Raw genomic sequence first — 23,205 nt, 5'->3', positions numbered from 1 at the left:
TGGAGGTAGACATTAGGCTGTGATTTTAAAGGTTCATTCTTAACTGCTTAGGCAAGAGGGCATTCTTCCCAGTCTCCCAGCTTCCTGCTCGATAAGTACTTCAGCCTAGAAGCATTGTCGCACTACTACTATATGAGGCAGCATCGGTAGAGTGCAGTGCCACTCAAAGTAACCCAGTATTGGGAGCTAATAGAGTGTATAACCAACGCCCATGTTCTCACAGCTACTAGACTAATGCAGTGGATGGTAGCCTAGGCAATGAGCAGTAAATAATAGAGTTTAAAATCTCTCTGTTCTTAAAGGGGTTGTCTACTACTCAAGTGGCCCCTTCTTAATCCCTATGTTTTTCCTTTGTAAAATAGGATAGGGAATTACTTTCTGATCTCTGGGGGTCCAACCTTCGTCATCTCCACTGATCCAGAGAGCTGGGGCTTTGAAGAGATGAGTGCAATCATTTTTACTGGAACGCCGAAGACCAGCCGAGCACAGTGCTTGGTAATCTCCAACATTCCCATTAAGAATGAATGGAGAGGCAGTGCGCATGATTGGCCTCAACTCCATTTATCTGGGGCTCTTCAAGCATGATGTCATGTGTGCGTCACACTTGTCAACCTGGTGTTAACTCCCGTCAGATAGAAAATGGTTCACAGTTTCACCTGGCAGCCTGACCTGATTCACTAATCTCTAGTGGTAAGGTCTCAGACTAAGGCTATGTGTCCACGATGCTCCGGATTTTTCCTGAGCGTTTCTGCATCTCCCTGGCAGAAAAAACGCATGCGGATTGTACATGAGGATTGTACATGCGGATTGTACATGCGGACAGGGACATGCAGAAGTGAAGCGTTCTTCACATGCATTTCCGCATGCGGGTTGTCAAGCGATTTTAGCATCACTTGGAAAGTGCTTGACAACTTGGTCACACTATATAAATCCATGCAAACTGGCATGGATTGATATAGTGTGACCGAAAGAATGGTAAAAAATAAAACATACATATTATACTTACCTTCTAATGGCCCCCGGTGTCTTTATCCGATGCGTCCTGGCTTGTCGGCAGCTTGCGGTAGATTTAAGGACCTGCCGACGTCAGCGGTCGTGTGACCCATCACATGACTAAATGACGTCACCGCAGGCCTTGAGTCCACCGCGAGCTGCCGGCAAGCCGAGACAAGGAGACCGAGGGCCATCAGAAGGTAAGTATAATATTTATTTTTTATTTTATTCTTTTTTTACTGGTTCTATGGTACCCGGGTCTGGAGAAGGGTCTCCTCTTCACCAGACCCGGGTACCATCCGCACATTGAAACGCATGGAATGTGCATGTACAGATCCAGTGATGCGGAATTGGCGCGTTCCAATGCAAGTTATTGGCGGCAAAAACGCAGCGCTTCCACAAAATAATTGGTAGTGCTGCGGATTTTTCCGCAATGATAATCCGCAGCGGAAATTTCCGCAGCATGTGCACAGCACATGCGGATTATCATTGGGGAACATGGCAGACCTTCTACCAAGCGTTTTTAAGCATTTCTGCAGCAAAATTGCCGCTGTGGAAACGCTTAAAAAATGCATAGTGGGCACACAGCCTAAGGCTATGTTCACACACATGTTTTTTTTGCTGCTAACTTTTCTCTGCCAGGAAAACATCTGCAAAAAAAATGCACGTATTTGCTGTGTATATGTTGCGTTTTTCGCTGCGTATTTGCTGCGTATTTTTGACCACCCATTACTTCCTATGGATGAAAAAACGCAGCAAATACGCAGCAAAAACGCAGGTGCGTTTTCTGCTGCAGAAACGCTAAAAGAAGGGACATGCTCTATTTTCCAAATACGCAAGCAAGGCAGAAAATACGAAACAAACAAAAAACAGCATGTGTGAACAGAGAATTCTGGTTTCTCATAGACTTTGCTGGTACTGTTAGATGCAGTTGAAAATTTGCATAAAAATCTGCTGTAAAATATGCAGCAAAACACAATATGTGTGAACATAGCCTTAGGCTTGGTAGAGACATAATCTCTTGGTAGAGACATAATCTTGCTGCTATATTATGTCTTTCCAGATTGTAAAAATGATTGTAAAAAAAAAAATTGTTATAATGAGCAGTCAATGTTCACCTACATTACATATATTTTATTTTTCCAGGTAAACACAAAGAGTCTCTAGAAATCGAAACTTATCTGTAAATGCAGAAAGCTATTATGATTGAACTGTCTAAATACTACATATGCAGACAAAAGCCATTAGGAATATATTTAAAGTCAACCATTAGTTCCCAAAATCTTTTATTACAGATTTCTTCCAACATTCTTAACTTCTTAACTTCTGTGCTTAATTTTAGTAACGTAAAATCTTTCAGAATATTTGAAGCATGTATCTCAGTATTGATAAGTACTTTAGCCCCGATTCATCATATATGTATTTTTAAGACACTTCCCTAATTTATTTTGTGGTATTAGTTGGTGTTTTTTGCGCCAAATTCTTCAAAATGGGGCACGTGAATCTGGTGCAAAGTGAAAACTGGTCATTTTTCTGCCTTAAAATGTATTTGCAAATTTTTGCCTATTTCTCAAAATTGTGCCAAAATTGACCCAAAATACTCAAAAATACAACAGAGGATGACTGTACCAAATTTTGTGACTTTTTAAAACTTCTCAATTGTTGAATCAGGCGAAAATATCTGGAATCTCTAAACGCCGCACACAAAGCAAAAAAACAAAAAGGTGAGAACATATAATAAAGACTTCAAAAAAGGCGTTAATAAAATAATGAATTTGGTGCAAACAAAAAAAAGGCACAAAACTAGACAAAAATAGGTGCAAAGACAAGATGAATCGGACCTTTGTTCCTAATGGAAAAACAGCATTTATCTTTCTACTCGCAGCGTAATTGTTTCTAGGTAAGTTGAAGACTATTTGCATTTTCATATCAAATATTCTCTCATCAATTCAGAGATAAATAAGGCTGAACATTGCATGAAACATGATGATATGATATTGCTTTTCTTGTAATAGAAACACCATTTCAGCATCTTCCATTTTTGGTGATCTTAATATGAACATTTTTCTTTCTGGAAAGAAGAACAATGAAGAGATATCAAACAAAAAACATGAAATACTCAGAATTTGTATAAGCTGTTTATTCCCATCATTACCGATGTGCTGCTAACAGTTTAGCAAGGTCAACCCAATAGTCAGGTGTTGTTATTCTCATAACCTTTCAATAAACTTACAATCACAGTTTCATTTCCAGTTAAATTAAACTTTTAAAGGCATTTTCTTGGCTGAGAAGAAAGGTCTGTAGCTATTCTATCATTCTCTGTGATAACAGACTGCCGCATTGCGGCAGTGTGTGATGTTCCCCTATATTCTCATGCATTTGGGTGGTATATGATATGAATTGTTGCAGCCATGTTCTAACTAGAGTCTCAGCTGCTTTATTTAATAGGTCATTGCGAGAAACAGAAGAGAGTCTAGTCGGTACATGACTGCAACAATCCAAATCACATACTTGCGATCACGTAAACACCCGCTTGCAAGAGAATTAAGGGGAATGGTGACAGTGTGTACAATGCCACAATTTGACAGTCTGTTGGCACATAGAGTAGTAGCTGTAGACTTTTCTTCTCAGTCAAAAAACCCTTTAAGAAGATGAAACAGAAAAAAACTTATAATAATGATTGCAGTCTAGTCTTACCAAAGATCTTTATTATGTTTAAAAAACAGACAACATTGACATCTACAGTATAACAAGATAAGGCAGTGGAGACTGAGAAAAGGCTCAAGAAGCACTCACTTCCCCACAGGACCAGACTGGCCATTGGGCAAATCTAGCAAAAGCCAGAGGGGCCGGTCCAGTCATGGGCCCCACTGATTGCGACGCTGTTAATAGTATTGGCGTCCCAAGGTCGCTTTCACCAGTAGTACGCAAGCCACTTCTGGCCTGCGGCCTACTAAAGGCTGGCGCCACAAAGGGGACATGGGGTGGCGCAATGACATCATTGCATTGCACAAGACGTTTCCACTGAGATACGAGGTAGAGGAGGAGATGGTGACAGCAGCTGTAGTGGACAGGCCACCGAAATAGGTGAGTATAAGATTTTATTTTTGGGGAAGCTGTGCGGGGATGATCATACGTTATATATGGCTATGTGGGGACCATCATACATTATGAGGGTCTATGTGGCAGCCATCGTACATTATGGCTACCACATAGGGTATCTTCAAATACCCGCACTTTTAAGATTCTTCATCGGTTGACTTGTCGCTCCATTGATGTGGTTTACTGGGCAATTTGCCCTTGCAAGTTAATCTATGTGGGATTAACGTCTAGACAGTTCTGTGTAAGAATCTTGGAACACATGCGTGACATTAAAAATGCGGCAAAAATAACTGACCCGGAACAAATAGTAAAACTTAAAAATATCTCTAAACATTTTCGCGAGTTTCATAATTGCAACTGGCGTCTTTTACGTTTTCGGGCAATTGATCAAATTCATCTAGGGGCAAGGGGAGGAGATGCCAAGAATTTGTTACATAAGACGGAAGCCAAATGGATTACTATTCTTGAAACTATTAAACCAAATGGTCTAAATGACTCAGTGAGATTTGCACCATTTCTAGTATGACCATCCTTAGTATGACTGTAATTTCATGACATTGCTGTGGCTGTACCAATACCTTTACATTATGTGCTATTCCTGGTATATTGTACGCTATATATCTACTTAAGATGCAATGGGGATAAATGTGATGGATCTATGGATCCCATTTATGTATATTAATATTACATTGAGAGGTGCACTTCTGGATATTGTTTATTATGCCACTATTTATGATATAGTCTCGATGTGTGTAATAAGGATCCATAGACCCTATTTATGTAATTGCTCTTTTATCGGAATATATATTACCTGTGTTTTTTCCTATTTTCAAGATCCTGAATCTGAATTTGGACAGAATATTGAACTACCCAACATGAAGATTAACCCATCTGCTTCAACGTAGAACACAATTGTATTTATTATTGGATTGCCCTAATGCTGTATGATCCTCTATGGATAATGGGCAACTTTGCCCTAACTCAAAATGGTGTTCACGCACCCCCGTGTGGTGCGCGTGCGTGCCGCGTCATTGCAGCCTCGCCTCCCCCGCTCAGCGTCCAATCAGGGATCAGGCCCTGCGCACATGCACGGTCTGACTTCCTGGACACCGACCGAGGGAGGGCGACGCGCAATGGGCAGCGCGTGCGCGCCGACTAGCACAGGATTCTGCAGGTGCGATGAACCCATTAACCAAGTATAAATAACCAGGTATGGCACTGCCTCAGTACCCCCCGACGAAGCAGCACGCGAAACGAGCGTTGGGGTATGAGGCAGTGTGGTTCCCTACATATATGGCACTTGGTTTGTATAAATCTATTCATTGACTCTGGGGTATTTTGGTATAAAATACTGTTGATCATCTTTATTGTATGCTTTGGAGTGGCTTATATGTGCTAAGCGATGCTTAGGGGTCACATATTTTTTACAAGTTGTTTAATTGCTTGTTCCAGATCCTATGTAAGGTCTGGTTTATATGTATATTATATATGACCTATATCAATTACAATTTAGTGAATCTGTACTGATCTGTTGCATATATGTGATTTACAGGCTGCTTATCTGCATCTTTCAGATCTTATGTAGGGTCTGTTTACCCTTATCTGTATGTTGCATATGACCTATGTGAATCATATCTGATTATAATTATACTGTACCCCTGCATCTCCCTGTACTATAATTATGTATCTATCATGGTGCCATATCTAGTTACTCTTCAGAACCACACTGCCTCTAATTTTTAATGGGGTTTTTTCTCTTGTTTTAGGGGCTAGAAATAATTTTATGTAAAGGGGTGTCCTTTTGTCTTTGTAATAAAAACTTTTTTGATATAACACATTTACTTAGTATATGATCTCTTTATTTATCTATTGACTCTAATGAGGGATGAGAATTAATACATTATGGGGTGTTGTGTGGGGACCATCATACAATATGGGGGATCTGTGGGTGGCCATTATACATTATTGGGGGCTGTGTGGAGACCATTATACATTATGGAGGTTTGTGTGGGGGCCATCATCCGTTATGGGTTGCTGGGTGGGGCTCATCAAATATTATGTGGGGCTGTATGGATGCCATCATTCATTATGGGGGATATGTCAGTATCATTATATGTTATGGGGGGCTATGTGGGAACCATCATATGTTATACAGGGCTTTGTGGGGTCATCATACGTTATGGCAGGTTCTGTGGGGACCATCATGTTATGGGGGGCTGTGTAGGGACCAACATCCTTTATGAGCAGCTTTGTGAGGACCAGCATATGTGAGCTTGTGAGAGTGTGAAATGTGATAACAGCAGGAGAGCACTAGGACCCTGTGACTTCTGCCTGGCTGGGCTCAGAGGAGGGGCAGTGCTAGAAACTGTGTGTATTCTAAGAGCGTCTGATGTGTGAGTCTAGACAGGAAGTCTGAGAGAAGGAGCTGCAAGAAGACGCTGTCTTTACACTGTTCTGTGTGGAGTTTGTTTACCCCTATCTCTGTTTAAGGACAAGTGCTGAGCTGGGGAAGCTGTGTGGCTCTGTGGAGTTTTGTGGAAGTCCATGCTGAGTGGATTATAGACTTTGTGCTGAAGGAGTAACGTGTCGAGTGATGAAGGGACTGAGGAATCCATTTCTGTGACTGAGCACGCGGTTGGTGTACTGGATAACAGTGAGAGACTTCGGGAGGAAAGAAGGTTTCTGGTGCCATTTCCACTGAGAGGATATTGACAAGACTTTGTGAAGAGATCTTCTCAGACCTTAATCTGAGGCTACAGGACTAAAGTCCCCGGCGTGTGGGCTCGGCATCGGCCGACAAGACAAGGAATTTTTGCTGTTTTGTGAACTTTGCTTTTGTTTTGGCGCCAAAGTTTTCCGGGACTAGCTGCAGCCACCGTGATTCACAGGCCTATGATAGACTGCATCTTATGTTAACGGTACCATAACTTTAAGATATTCGGATATCCTGATAATAAGAGCAATTGATATAGTTTCATGCATTATTATTGTTCATAGTGGTAGGATTGTATGCAGTGTGCCATCTCAGGGGGTCCCCATATACCGCCCTCACTAGTCTGACACAGTGTTTAGGTAAAATTGTTCCAGATCTCTAGAATAATTCACACAAGCTGGAAACCTTGAGATTGGCACATTGATTTCAGCTTTTGCTGCTTGTGTGTATTTAGTAGAGACAGTGTCCCAGGCAGAACCTGAGACTGATTCATTCAATGCTGAATTTTAGTCTGATCCCTGTTTTAGTACAGAAAGTGTTGTTTATTTCTGTCTCTGTCACAGTTTGTGACTCACTGGATCTCTCTCGGATCTCCGGTCATTACAAGCTGTGTGAGGACCAGCATACTGAATAAGGGACTGTGTGGAGAGCAGCATAATCGATTGGGGGCTTTGCGGTTGTCATCATACATTATGAGGTTGTGTGGGAACCAACATACATTATGGGAGGTTGTGTATGAGCCCCCATACATTATGGGAGGTTGTGTAAGAGCCCCCATACATTATGGATGGCTGTGTGGGGACCATCATATATTATGGGAGACTGTGTGGAAACCAGCATACATTATGAGTGGCTGTGTGGGGACCAGCATCCTCGATGGGGGCTGTGTGGATATCATCATACCCTATGGGGGGTTATTTGAGGACCATCCTACTTTATGGGGGTGCTGTGTGGGACCTTCATACTGTATGGAGGGCTGTGTGGGGACCGTCATACTTTATGAGGACTGTCTGGAGACAATCATACATTATATGGGCTGTGTGGGGACAATAATACGTTATGAGGGGCTTTGTGGGGACCAGTATACCTTAAGGGGACCTGAGTGGAGACTAACATACTGTATGGGGGTTGTGTGAAGATAATAATACATTATTGTGGGCTGTGGGGGCCATCATACATTATGGGCGCTGTGTAGGGGTGATCATACTCTATGTGGGGCTGTGTAGGGACCATCATACATTATGGAAGGCTGTGTGGGGCCATTAAAAGTTTTGAGGGACTGTGTGGAGGCTAGCATACTCTGTAGATTGTCTGGCAACCAGCATACTCTAATGGGGGGCTGTGGTGGACATCACCCTATGTTAGAAGCTTTGGTGTATATCATACGTTGGGGGGAGGGGCTGTGGTGACCATCTTATTGAGTGTGGTGCTGTGAAGTGTTGGGTTTGTGGTGCAATCTTAAGGTATAGGAATGTGGGGACATCATACTGTGTGGGGGCATTTTAGGGCTCCCGTACTCTATGGGGGGCATGAAAGAAGATTGATGCTGCAATACAAATCCTTCTCTTTATCTTGAAAAGTTGGCATATATGTCCTTCTGTGACTGCGCTTATGTGCCATTACAGAATTAATTTTGCTATGGTGTCCCATGATTTCTATGTATGCTCCAGCTTAGGAACATTATTTTACTACAAAGGTCTGAGGATCATTATTATAAGTAGTCACAATGGCAGATGGTTATCATCATAGGGGAAGCAAAGGAGGTGTTTTTATTATTATAGTGAGGCACTGGGTCATTATTATAAGCAGTCAAGAGGGAGTATTATTAAACGAATGTTATTAAAAGAATGTTGTGAAGAAAAAACGGAGAGTGGTGGTCATGGGGGATTCCCTGTTAAGAGGAACAGAGGCCGCTATATGCAGACCAGACATAACCTCAAGAGAAATGTGCTGTCTTCCAGGAGCAAAAATTAAAGATGTGTCTGACAGGATATCAAGACTCTTCAGACCTACAGATCACTACCCATTCCTGCTAATACATGTGGGGACAAATGACACCGCAAGAAAGGACCTGGAAACCATCTGCAGTGACTTTGAAGACTTAGGCTAGAAAGTGAAAGAATTGGGAGCGCAGGTGGTCTTCTCATCCATCCTCCCAGTGGATGGCCATGGAACAATGAGGTGGAATAAGATTCTACAGGTGAACAACTGGCTACGTCGATGGTGCCGTCAACAAGGCTTTGGATTTCTGGATCACGGAATGAATTACCTATACGATGGACTACTTGCAAGAGATGGGGTGCACCTTACGAAGACTGGAAAACATGTATTTGGAAGTCGCCTTGCTACACTCATCAGGAGTGCTTTAAACTAGAACAATGTGGGAAGGGAAGCAAAAGGCCAGAAAAAGCCATACAGCTGACAAATACTATTGAGATCTCTGCTACTGGAAGTGGAAAGGAAGAACAAAGACAAAACAATTTAAATAAGAAAAATATGGGAGGAAGAGAAACCAATCACAAACTAAAATGTTTTTATACAAATGCACAAAGCATGGGCAACAAACAAGGAGAATTAGAACTACTAATTAGAGATGAGCGTTGTTCTACTCGAACTGTTCGCCAATCTCAAATTCGAGCTGTTTTGGGCGGTGTTCGAGCCGTTCGGCGAACACGAACAATTTGAGAAAAATTCGGCTGTTCGAGGTTATGTTCGATAACTGTTCGTGCACCAAAATCATAACTGGATTTTTTCTCAGTAATGATGAAAATTAATGTTAATACGCAGTTTGAGTGTACAGCGGGGTGGGGGGAGGGGCAGGGGATGGATCTCTGCAGGAACAATGAAGATCTCCATTTTTTTTTCTCTTTCCCGCATTTACAGTGGGGAGGTGCAATCTGTCAGCCTATCAGCAGCGCACACACGGAGCGAAGTGCTTTTTTTCACACAAGCAAGGGCATGTGTCATTGGCAGTGTATGTCACATGTCCTTGCCCTATAAGACCAAGCCATTTTCCCCGTCGCCACCATTTTCTCACTGCTGCAGCTGCGTGTTAGACGGCACCGCTGTTGCTGTGTGCGCTATACCTTGTTAATTTCAAGCCAATTTTCGCACAAATATACAGATAGCTTGGGAGTAGGGAATAGTTGTGATTGCAGTCCTTTTAAGGACTAGGTTACAGCATTTCCTACGACTTTTATCAGGCAGGTCTGTGCTCTTAAATAGATAGGTTGTGGGAGTAAAGACTAATTGTAATTGGAGTCCTTTTCAGGACTAGGTTACATCAGTTCCTATCAGTTTTTGCCAGGCAGGTCTGTGCCAGTGCTGTGCAAGTTTTTTCACAGCATTTGGCTGAATCTAGCAAAGCTAATCCTTTTTGGCCTATTGCAGAGTGTGTTAGTCAGTGGAGTAGCCTATCTGTGTTGCAAGATATACCACCTGTGTATAGAATACCAATTTTTTTACTGCACCTAGTGAAGTAAAATCTTTTGGGCATAGCATCATTCTATTAATCCATCTATACTGACCTCCATCAGGTTGCAAACTGAATCTAATTTTTTTCTGCATCTAGCTCTGAAAAAATATTTGGCCTTCTAGCAGTGTGTCGGACTTTCTCTATTAGTCCATCTATACTGACCTCCATCAGGTTGCAAATTCAAAATAATTTTTATCTGCATCTACAGTACCTCTGAAAAAATATTTGGGCTTCTAGCTGTGTGTGGGACTTGTTGTATTAGTCCATCTATACTGACCTCCATCAGGTTGCAAACTGAATATATTTTTTTCTGCATCTACCTCTGAAAAAATATTGGGCTTCTAGCTGTGTGTGGGTCTTGTTCTATTAATCCATCTATACAGACCTCCATCAGGTTGCAAACTGAATATAATTTTTTTCTGCATCTAGCTCTGAAAAAATATTTGGCCTTCTAGTAGTGTGTGGGACTTTCTCTGTTAGTCCATCTATACTGACCTCCATCAGGTTGCAAACTGAATATATTTTTTTCTGCATCTACCTCTGAAAAAATATTGGGCTTCTAGCTGTGTGTGGGTCTTGTTCTATTAATCCATCTATACTGACCTCCATCAGGTTGCAAACTGAATATAATTTTTTTGTGCATCTAGCTCTGAAAAAATATTTGGCCTTCTAGTAGTGTGTCGGACTTTCTCTATTAGTCCATCTATACTGACCTCCATCAGGTTGCAAATTAAAAATATTTTTTATCTGCATCTACAGTACCTCTGAAAAAATATTTGGGCTTCTAGCTGTGTGTGGGACTTGTTGTATTAGTCCATCTATACTGACCTCCATCAGGTTGCAAACTGAATATATTTTTTTCTGCATCTACCTCTGAAAAAATATTGGGCTTCTAGCTGTGTGTGGGACTTGTTGTATTAGTCCATCTATACTGACCTCCATCAGGTTGCAAACTGAATATATTTTTTTCTGCATCTACCTCTGAAAAAATATTGGGCTTCTAGCTGTGTGTGGGACTTGTTGTATTAGTCCATCTATACTGACCTCCATCAGGTTGCAAACTGAATATATTTTTTTCTGCATCTACCTCTGAAAAAATATTGGGCTTCTAGCTGTGTGTGGGTCTTGTTCTATTAATCCATCTATACAGACCTCCATCAGGTTGCAAACTGAATACAATTTTTTTCTGCATCTAGCTCTGAAAAAATATTTGGCCTTCTAGCAGTGTGTGGGACTTGTTCTATTAGTCCACCTATAATGACCTCCATCAGGTTGCAAATTCAAAATTATTTTTTGTATGCATCTAGCTCTGAAAAAATATTTGGCCTTCTAGCAGTGTGTGGGACTTTCTCTATTAGTCCATCTATACTGACCTCCATCAGGTTGCAAATTAAAAATAATTTTTATCTGCATCTACAGTACCTCTGAAAAAATATTTGGGCTTCTAGCTGTGTGTGGGACTTGTTGTATTAGTCCATCTATACTGACCTCCATCAGGTTGCAAACTGAATATATTTTTTTCCGCATCTAGCTCTGAAAAAATATTGGGCTTCTAGCTGTGTGTGGGTCTTGTTCTATTAATCCATCTATACAGACCTCCATCAGGTTGCAAACTGAATCTAATTTTTTTCTGCATCTAGCTCTGAAAAAATATTTGGCCTTCTAGCAGTGTGTCGGACTTTCTCTATTAGTCCATCTATACTGACCTCCATCAGGTTGCAAATTCAAAATAATTTTTATCTGCATCTACAGTACCTCTGAAAAAATATTTGGGCTTCTAGCTGTGTGTGGGACTTGTTGTATTAGTCCATCTATACTGACCTCCATCAGGTTGCAAACTGAATATATTTTTTTCTGCATCTACCTCTGAAAAAATATTGGGCTTCTAGTTGTGTGTGGGACTTGTTGTATTAGTCCATCTATACTGACCTCCATCAGGTTGCAAACTGAATATATTTTTTTCTGCATCTACCTCTGAAAAAATATTGGGCTTCTAGCTGTGTGTGGGTCTTGTTCTATTAATCCATCTATACAGACCTCCATCAGGTTGCAAACTGAATCTAATTTTTTTCTGCATCTAGCTCTGAAAAAATATTTGGCCTTCTAGCAGTGTGTCGGACTTTCTCTATTAGTCCATCTATACTGACCTCCATCAGGTTGCAAATTCAAAATAATTTTTATCTGCATCTACAGTACCTCTGAAAAAATATTTGGGCTTCTAGCTGTGTGTGGGACTTGTTGTATTAGTCCATCTATACTGACCTCCATCAGGTTGCAAACTGAATATATTTTTTTCTGCATCTACCTCTGAAAAAATATTGGGCTTCTAGCTGTGTGTGGGACTTGTTGTATTAGTCCATCTATACTGACCTCCATCAGGTTGCAAACTGAATATATTTTTTTCTGCATCTACCTCTGAAAAAATATTGGGCTTCTAGCTGTGTGTGGGTCTTGTTCTATTAATCCATCTATACAGACCTCCATCAGGTTGCAAACTGAATCTAATTTTTTTCTGCATCTAGCTCTGAAAAAATATTTGGCCTTCTAGCAGTGTGTCGGACTTTCTCTATTAGTCCATCTATACTGACCTCCATCAGGTTGCAAATTCAAAATATTTTTTATCTGCATCTACAGTACCTCTGAAAAAATATTTGGGCTTCTAGCTGTGTGTGGGACTTGTTGTATTAGTCCATCTATACTGACCTCCATCAGGTTGCAAACTGAATATATTTTTTTCTGCATCTACCTCTGAAAAAATATTGGGCTTCTAGCTGTGTGTGGGACTTGTTGTATTAGTCCATCTATACTGACCTCCATCAGGTTGCAAACTGAATATATTTTTTTCTGCATCTACCTCTGAAAAAATATTGGGCTTCTAGCTGTGTGTGGGTCTTGTTCTATTAATCCATCTATACAGACCTCCATCAGGTTGCAAACGGAATCTAATTTTTTTCTGCATCTAGCTCTGAAAAAATATTTGGCCTTCTAGCAGTGTGTCGGACTTTCTCTATTAGTCCATCTATACTGACCTCCATCAGGTTGCAAATTCAAAATAATTTTTATCTGCATCTACAGTACCTCTGAAAAAATATTTGGGCTTCTAGCTGTGTGTGGGACTTGTTGTATTAGTCCATCTATACTGACCTCCATCAGGTTGCAAACTGAATATATTTTTTTCTGCATCTACCTCTAAAAAAATATTGGGCTTCTAGCTGTGTGTGGGACTTGTTGTATTAGTCCATCTATACTGACCTCCATCAAGTTGCAAACTGAATATATTTTTTTCTGCATCTACCTCTGAAAAAATATTGGGCTTCTAGCTGTGTGTGGGTCTTGTTCTATTAATCCATCTATACAGACCTCCATCAGGTTGCAAACTGAATCTAATTTTTTTCTGCATCTAGCTCTGAAAAAATATTTGGCCTTCTAGCAGTGTGTCGGACTTTCTCTATTAGTCCATCTATACTGACCTCCATCAGGTTGCAAATTCAAAATAATTTTTATCTGCATCTACAGTACCTCTGAAAAAATATTTGGGCTTCTAGCTGTGTGTGGGACTTGTTGTATTAGTCCATATATACTGACCTCCATCAGGTTGCAAACTGAATATATTTTTTTCTGCATCTACCTCTGAAAAAATATTGGGCTTCTAGCTGTGTGTGGGACTTGTTGTATTAGTCCATCTATACTGACCTCCATCAGGTTGCACATTGAATATAATTTTTTTCTGCATCTAACCCAGCCAATAGTTTTGGCCTAATACCACAGTTTGGCCACTCAGCTCTGCTCGGTTACCATCCATTGTTTTTTTGTGCAAACAACTCCAGAGTTGTGAATTAGTTAACCACCAAAATGAGTGGAAAAAGGCCTGCTGCTGGTGGAAAGGGGAATAGGCGTGTTGGGAAGGGGAAAAAAGGTTGTGTCCGTGGGGTAGGTGTTAAAGCAACAGTAACAGCTGCAGAAGAAAGACCATCTTCCAGCCAAACTAAAATGTCTACTTCTTTTAGCGGACAATGTGATAAGATCCCTTTCTTACGGCCACGCCAATCGCTACAAATTCCAGATGAGGCACAAAAACAGCAGGTGCTTCAACGGATATCAAGTGCTCCTTTAAGTGGGCTCTCCTCCACATCAACTTCAACATCACAAATACTCCAGTCCTCAAAGGTGTCACCCAAATCGCACTTGCTTCCTCACAGCTCCCAAATCTCCAGCTGCCCGTCTGAGTATGAGGTAGAACAGATGGTTGAGTCTGCAGAGCTGTTTACTCATACTATAGCCTGGGAATCAGAGGTCGACTCCAGCGCTTCTGTGAATCCAGACGAGGAAATGATCTGCACTGATGCCCAGAATCTTTATGAGTGGAATCCAGGACCAGACGCAGAAGGTTCTGACCATAATGTAGACACTCATTCCCAAACTGTAACTCCTGTTGGTGGAGACAATGAGGAAGACGATGATAAGACTCAAATACCTGATTGGAGCGACAACTTTAGTTTTTTGTCAGGGCAGGAACAGGTTGGCTCTGAGGACGACGGGTGTGATAACACACAGGGTGATGATGATGAGGTTGGAGATCCCACTTACTGTCAACCCACAGTCAGCCAAGAGATGAGGTCAGCAGAGGAGGTGGAGGAAGATGCTAGTGACGACGAGGTCAGGTTGCGCCTTCCTGGACAGAGACGTAGTACTGGAAGCACGTCAACAACTGCATCCTCAAACACAACTCTGCCTCTCACCACAAGTCGTGGTGGCTCTTCAGGTCGCATGGGTGCTAAGCCTTGCATAGCCTGGGCATTTTTTCAGATCGATAAAGATGACCCAACTCGTGTTATCTGTAACATTTGTCAGCAAAAGCTAAGTAGAGGCCAAAAAATACATAGTTTGAGTACTTCATGCATGAACCGGCACATGGACATGAAGCATAAGTTGCAGTGGGAAGCTCAGTGTGCTACAATGCGGCCTAGCCGGCCGGGCCATCCACCGTCTGCCATATCTTGTGCATCCGCGGCCTCTTCATCCTCTGTGACTGGGGGGACAGCAGTCACACCTGTTTTGGGGCGCAGACCTGCCACCTCTTTACCCGCAACAGCCAGCGTGATTGGCAGGTCATCATTTTCTTTGGAGGTGGTAACACCAGCTGGTGTTGAGCGCTGTCCGACATCGATAGCACCACCTTTGGATCAAGGCAACCTAACATGTCCGCCTGCATCTTCCTCACAGACCGGCAGTTTGCCGGAGACACCCTTATCAACCCCGTCTAAGCACAATAGCCAGCCCTCGGTCCCTCAGATGTGGACAAGTAAAAGACCATTTCCTCCTAGCCATGAGAAAGCTAAGAGGTTGAATTTCACCATCTGCAAGCTCTTGGCTACAGAAATGCTGCCTTTCCGCCTGGTGGACACAGAGGATTTTCGAGACCTTATGTCCGTCGCAGTGCCCCAGTACCAGATGCCCAGTCGGCACTACTTCTCAAAGAAAGGTGTGCCTGCGCTACACCAGCATGTCGCACACAACATCACCGCTTCTTTGAGAAACTCTGTGTGTGACAGGGTGCATTTCACCACAGACACTTGGACGAGTAGGCATGGACAGGGGCGTTACATGTTGCTGACTGGGCACTGGGTAACTATGGTTACAGCAGGACAAGGGGCTGCTGTCCAAGTCTTGCCGTCCCCACGAGTTGTGCGTCAATCCTCTTTATGTCAAAGTTCCTCCACTGCTTCTGCCTCCTCAACCTCCTCTCGGTCTTCCACCTGCACCCAAAGCCTGTCTGGTCATGCCACAAGCTTTCTAACTGCGCAGAAGGGATCCTGCACACCTCCTTACTATGCTGGCAGTAGGGCTCAACGTCATCAGGCGGTTTTTACATTGAAATGTCTGGGAAATGTGAGTCACACAGCTGAGGAGTTGTGGTCAGCTCTGGAGAACCAATTTCATGAATGGTTGTCTCCACTGGACCTGAAACCAGGGAAGGCCGTGTGCGACAATGCTGCAAACCTGGGTGCGGCCCTTCGCCGGGGCAATGTCACACACGTGCCTTGTATGGCTCACGTGTTGAACCTGGTTGTCCAGCAATTTTTAGCCCACTATCCCAGACTAGATGGCCTTCTGCAGAGGGCATGGTCGCTGTGTGCTCACTTCCGCCGTTCGTATCCCGCAGCTCAGCGACTTACATCTCTACAGAAGTCGTTGGGCCTGCCACTTCACCGGCTAAAATGCGATGTGCCTACCCGGTGGAATTCAACTCTGCACATGTTGCAGCGACTGTGGCAGCACCGACAAGCCCTGGTGCAATACGTTCTGACGTATAGCCTGGGCCAACGAGATTCAGAGGTGGGGCAAATCACGCTGGAGGAGTGGTCTCAGATCAGGGACCTATGCACCCTTCTGCACAGTTTTGAAATGGCGACGAAGATGTTTAGTGCTGACGATGCCATTATCAGCATGACTATTCCGGTGATTTACATGCTGGAGCACATGTTAAACAGAATTCGGAGTCAGGTGGTGGCACAAGAGGAGGTGGAGGAAGTAGAGGAGGAGGAGTTGTATGCGGAAGGGCTAACATCTGCAAGGTCCAGACGGTCGGCAGCACCAAGGCGGCAGGCATGTGAGGGTGGGGGAGATGGTTTTACCAGGGCGCATGGTAGCAGCCAAACTAGTGAGGAAGGTGCAGGAGCCCAGGAAGAAGTGGAGGACGAACTGATGGAAGACTCATCAGATGAGGGAGACCTTGATCACATTTCTGTTGTGCGAGGTTGGGGGGAGAGGACAGAGGAAGGAAGCATGATTGTTACCTTGCCACCAACACAACAGGGACTTGGTGCTCCTGGATGCGCAACACACATGAGTGCCTTCTTGCTGCACTACCTGCAACATGACCCTCGAATTGTGAGAATTAGAAATAATCCTGACTACTGGGTTGCCACACTGTTAGATCCCCGGTACAAAAGTAAATTTGCAGAAATTATTCCTGCCATAGAAAGGGATGCACGCATGCAGGAGTATCAGCAGAGACTGTTGCAGAATCTTACATGTGCTTTTCCACAAAATACCAGTGGTGCACGTAGTGAATCTCACAGTTCCAACTTGCCAACCGTGGGACCGTCAAGTGTTCAGCACTCAAACCATAACAGAACCACAGTATCTGCTGGTAACATCAATTTTGCGGAATCATTTCACCACTTTTTTAGCCCATCCTTTGCAAGGCCACAGGAGACAAGAAGTCTGACACATAGTCAACGCCTAGAGACGATGGTACAGGAGTATCTCCAAGTAAACATTGAAGCCACGACTGTGTCACTGGACCCTTGCTCTTTTTGGGCTTCCAATCTGGATAAATGGCCGGAGCTAGCCACTTACGCCTTGGAGATCTTGTCATGCCCCGCAGCCAGCATTCTGTCTGAACGTGTGTTCAGCGCTGCTGGTGGTGTGCTGACAGATAAGCGCACGCGGCTCTCCACTGATAATGTAGACAGACTCACGTTCATAAAGATGAACAAATCATGGATCCGAAACGACTTTTCTACCCCTGTGTCATCCTGGGGAGAGTAAAAGCTTGATGATTGGTTAAAATCACCCTACCAACCGTTTTAAGCTTTCAAATTACTAATCATGTTTATCTGTATCTTGACTGGAAAATAATTTGGGCTTTATAGCAGTGTGCAGCACTGATCCTATTAGGCCATCTATAATAAGCTCCACCAGATTTAAAATTAAAAATAATTTTTAGCTGCATCTAGCCCGGAAAATAATTTTGGGGCTCCGAGATGCGCAAGACACATAAGTGCCTTCTTGCTGCACTACCTGCAGCATGACCCTCATATTGTCAGAATTCGAAGTAATCATGACTACTGGGTTGCCACACTCTTAGATCCCCCAAACTTTTCGATCAACCTTTTCATTTTAATAAAGACCAAAAAAATGGTCATTTTTGAAATTATAAGCATTAGCAGGTTGTTAGAAACTGAAATCAAACAGTTTTCAACTCAAAACTTTATTGTAGGTGATGTTCCATTTTCACATAGGACCCCTTGTTCGAAAGGAGCTTCTGAACTCTCTCGTCCATTGAATTTGTCAGGTTTTGGATGGTTTCTGCTTCAATTGTTTTGCATGAGGACAGAATACCCTCCCAGAGCTGTTGCTTAGATGTGAACTACCTCCCGCCATCATAGACACTCCTTTTAATGATGCTCCAAAGGTTCTGAATGGGGTAGAGGTCAGGGGAGCATGGGGGTCACACCATAAGTTTGTCCCCTTTTATGCCCATATCAGCCAGAGATGCAGATGTTTTATGTGCAGCATGAGATGGTGCATTATCATGCAGAAAAATTATCTTGCTGTGAAATACACGGTTCTTCTTCTTGAACCATGGCAGGAAGTGCTGTTTGAGAAAATCCACATACATTATGGAGTTCATCTTTAGCGCCTTCAGGGATCCTAAAGGGGCCGACAATCTCTCTCCCCATGATTCCAGCCCAAAACATTACTCCACCTCCTCCTTGTTGGCGCTGTATCCGTGTTTTGCGTGGGGTGTCCATCAACCAGCCATCCTCCACTCCATCCATCTGGACCATCGAGCGCTGCACGGCACTCATCCGTGAACAAAACAGTTTTGAAATCAGTCTTCATGTAATGTTTGGCCCACTGGAGCCGTTTCTGCTTGTGTGAAGTGGATAGAGGAGGTCGACAGGATGGCGTATGCACAGCTGCAAACCTCTGAAGGACCCTGCATCTTGTTGTTCGGGGGACGTTGGAGGCACCAGCAGCTTCAAAAACTTGTCTGCTGCTATGACAAGGCTTTCTTGCCGCTGCTCTTTTAACCTGACGTAATTGCCTGTAGGAAAGAGTCCTCAATTTGCCCTTATCAGCACGCACACGTGTGTACTGTGAATCAGCTACATACTTCTTGATTGCCAAGACACTTCATCCTGATCATCGCACAATGTTGATTGTAGTCATGCCTTGACCTAAACACTCCACAATTTGTTGCTTCTCAGCAGCCGACACATTCTTTTTCTTTCCCATTTTGGCAGAAAATGTAGGCTGCTTAATAATGTGAGAGAGCCTTCTTAAGTAGTCTTGCCTTTCATTGGACACACCTGCCAAACTAATTAGCACAGGTGTCTGCAATTGCTTACAGTGATATAAAGAGCCCTGACACACATCACCATCAATGAGTTTAACTGACAAACAAACAAATTCTTCCCTTATCACTCCTAAACACTTTTTGCATAATAATTTGGAACGCAGTGTACATGTGCTTTTCCACAAAACACCAGTGGTTCATGTAGTGAATCTTACAGTTCTAACTTGCCAACCGTGGTCTGTATGGAATTGTTCAATAAAGGGCCCAAAATTAAGATAACATAGATGGGAGAGGTCTCTATGAATAGGAATTCCTAAGTATTTGATACCCTGTGAGGGCCAGGCAAAGGGAAAGTTGGACTGGATGGAATCCTATATGGATTTGGGGAGGGAGACATCGAGGGCCTCAGACTTCGCTGCATTGATTTTAAAATTTGACCATGTAACAAAGTGATCTATTTCAGCCATAACAGCATGGATGGATATATGTGATTGAGTGATATATACTAGGACATCATCAGCAAATAGAGAGCACTTGTACTCGGTGCCTCCCACCTCAATCCACCTAATATTGGGGTTATGGCGAATTGATGAGAGCAGGTGCTCCGTCACTAGGATGTATAAGAGAGGGGACAGAGGACATCCCTGCCTTGTCCCATTGGTGATTGTGAAAGGTGATGAAAATGTTCTGAAGCACCCCCTGGGCCTTGGGACACCCGGAGCCGGACCCTTTTTGGTGGATGCTGGTGGTTGTAGTCTTCGTGGCGGCGACCCGGTTCCGTGGCTCAGGGCGGTCAAACCAGTGGCGGAACTATTTATGTGGTTTTGATGTTTAAATGTCCGACTACGCCACCCGTGGATTGCGGTCAGAGTGAACCGCCGCTACAGGGCAGACCGCTGAGGCTGGTGTTGTGGGTGCAGCAGAGCGTAGCATAACTCCCCACGGGAGGAGTATAGCCTCAGGGCAGTGTATGCGGAGGATGGGGGTGATGGTGCAGGGCAGCAGCAGTAACGACACGGAGTCAGTGATGCAGTCCAGGGCCTTTACTCACAGTTCTTATTATCCAGACCACGTCTGCAGGTAACGGCTGCCCACGTCGTACTGTGCTCACCAGGTGAGGGGCTCAGACAACTCCCAGATAACTTTGGAGCACTTCACAGGACCCCCTTTGTGTGTCCTTTGTCTGGCCTTTCTTACCAACACTTCTGTCCGGCTGCCTCGGGCCTCCTCATGGTAAACTTGGCGCCAGTTTCCCTGACCCTATGTGGTGCCTTCCTAGCGGGTGTAGCGAGGGGCTGCGCCACATAAAATGTCAGAGCCTCCGGTTTCTAGCTGAGGGTCGTTTCCTGCCTACACTAGTTCGGGGACCGGTCTCCCCCTTTGGCCTGACCCCTCCACGCAGGTGGATTCGGGCGTGCGGTGGCGACTCGCCCGTCCGCACCCCTGGGATCCCTTCATTCCTCGTTCCTGGAGCCTTCTCCGCTCCTCTTCCTTCCTTCTCCCTCTTCCAGGCCTGGGCCTCTGTTACTAGGCCCGCCTCCGGAGCAGAGCACATGCAGAGCCCCTGCTCCCTGCCACTTCTGCTCAGACTTCTCTGCACTGAACTAAGATGGTGCCCACCTTTTATACTCCCTTCTCAATGCACCCAGGAACTGCTTCCTCCCTGCTCCTGCACTGCAGGGTTCCCCTTCCTCAGTGTTCCCTCCCCCCACTCCAGCCAGGGACAGGGACTTTCGTGCCCATCTCAGGGGCATATTGGTCGCCCTGCTCCACGGCAATGTAGTGTAATGCATGCAGGTGTCGGGTCCTGATCCACACTCCATCCTTACCTGAGAGTGAGATATCACACCTCTGGGTGAGGTGCAATACGTCTGTAGCAACCGAGCCCTCAGGGTGCTACAGTTCCATTTATCTTCAGCCTAGGTGACGTATTGCGATACAGGGCCGTGATTTTGGCTATAAAAGGGTCCCCTAGACCCCTACCCCAAGCTTTTTAAGAGAATCATATATGGCGTGCCAGGAGACTCTATGGAATGCTTTCTCAGCATCCAACGAGAGTATCTAATTACAAATTTTTAACTGCATCTAGCCCAGGAAATACTTTGTGCCTAGTAGCAGTGTCTGCTAGTCAGCGGATTATCCCGGCTGTTAAGCAAGCTACACCACCTGTAGTTTAGACACTTAATTTTTTCAAAGGAAATGCTTCGGGACCATGGGATACTTAGTGAAGAGCATCAGGAGGCACCCCAAGGCATAGGGGCTGGGACTGGCAGTAGGATGCCTTGCGGTGGACAACCGAGCTCGATCCTTATAAAAGCTTTTTAACTGCAGCAGCTTTAGTGGACGCTACTGGAGCTGGAATTACCGCGGCTGCTGGCATGAGACTTGCCCTCCAATAGATCCTTGTAAATGGATTTAAAGTGTATTCATTCAAATTAGAGAGACAATTTAAATTAAAAAGCTTAGAGCTGCCTCCACCACAGGGGGGCTCGCTCGACCCACCAGCGGACAGGCACCAGTATTAGGAGAGGGGGGCTGGTCGTCAGGGTTCACCGCAGCTCTGGCACAAACCCGGCGACACGGAGGTGGCACGGGCAGGAGCGGACTGGCCGTGTCGGCTTCTCACTTTTTGGATTTTAGAAGGGCATGACATGCCTATATCTGTGTCTCCCCCTCCTTTTACTCCTCCACCTCTTTTATTTTCGCATGACTATATGTACTTGTCACTTTTCCATGTGTTAGTTATGTCTTCTGAGCAGTTTGTCAGCTTTTGGACACCTTTGAAGGTGTTTTCTATGTGTTTCTATGTGTTTTTGTTTGCCTGCCATTGGTTTTAACGGTGTTCGAAGGTGTTCGACGAACAGTTCGACGAACAGTTCGGCGAACACACGGGTGTTCGACGAACCGAACCGAACTCGAACACTACGGGGGTGGCTCAACACTACTACTAATGCAGGAAAAGAAATATGATGTCATTGGAATCACTGAAACTTGGTGGGACGATACACATGATTGGAATAAAAGGCTAAAAGGATACAACTTATTTGCAAGAAACAGACTTGATAAACGAGGAGGAGGTGTCGCATTGTATGTTAGAAAAGCGTATATCTGCACAGAGATTGAAGCTTCAGAGACTGGGAGTTCTGTGGAAACTGTTTGGGTAAGAATACAAGGAGAGAACAAGGGAAAGGACACCATTGTAGACATTTACTACAGGCCACCTGGGCAAGCTGAAGATATGGATGAACTCTTTATGTATCAAATGACCAAGTTCTCCAAAGAATATGACGTAGTGGTCATGGGAGATTTCAACTATCCAGACATTTGTTGGGAATCTCTCTCAAGTAAAACTAACAGGTCAAGCAAATTCTTATCCTCTCTTGCTGACAACTTTATCTTCCAAAAGGTAGGGGAGAAAACAAGGGGATCTGCTACTTTGGATCTAATCCTTATAAACAGGGAGGAAATGGTTGAGGAGGTAAAGGTGGCTGGGACCCTAGGAGGCAGCGATCATGCTATTATAGAATTTTGGATAACTAGAGGAGGAAGACATGTGAAGACTCAAACTTCAAGGTTAGATTTTAGAAAGGCAGATTTTAAGAGACTCAGAAAGAGAATAGGAGGGATCCAATGGCTGGATGTCCTTAAGGACAAAAATGTCCAGGAAGGATGGGAAATTTTTAAAAATGAGATTCTCAAAGCACAATCGTTAACAATCCCGAAAAGTAGGAAGAATGGGAAGCATTTAAGGAAACCAGGATGGAAGAACACAGAACTTAAACACAAGCTAAAAAGAAAGAAAGAAATGTTTATTAAATGGAAAGAGGGAGGCAT

General features: G+C 43.9%; 1 protein-coding gene across 1 annotated transcript in view; it reads right to left on the bottom strand.

Moving 5' to 3' along the window:
• Positions 1 to 2,722: 2,722 nt before the first annotated feature.
• The window catches only part of LOC141164969 (serine protease inhibitor Kazal-type 1-like), a 48,228-nt gene continuing 27,745 nt past the window's right edge, over positions 2,723 to 23,205 (bottom strand). The window contains exon 4 of the mRNA XM_073650627.1: positions 2,723 to 3,064. Coding sequence (XP_073506728.1) covers positions 3,019 to 3,064 — 46 coding nt within the window. The 3' untranslated portion in view covers positions 2,723 to 3,018. The remainder of the gene's footprint in view (positions 3,065 to 23,205) is intronic.

The sequence above is a fragment of the Phyllobates terribilis genome, unplaced genomic scaffold (genome assembly GCF_046119375.1).
Source record: "Phyllobates terribilis strain yellow unplaced genomic scaffold, ASM4611937v1 Scaffold_11__3_contigs__length_659146591, whole genome shotgun sequence".
Lineage (NCBI taxonomy): Eukaryota > Metazoa > Chordata > Amphibia > Anura > Dendrobatidae > Phyllobates > Phyllobates terribilis.
The sequence above is the reverse complement of the archived record's forward strand: the minus strand, read 5'-3'. Positions and strand labels throughout refer to the sequence as shown.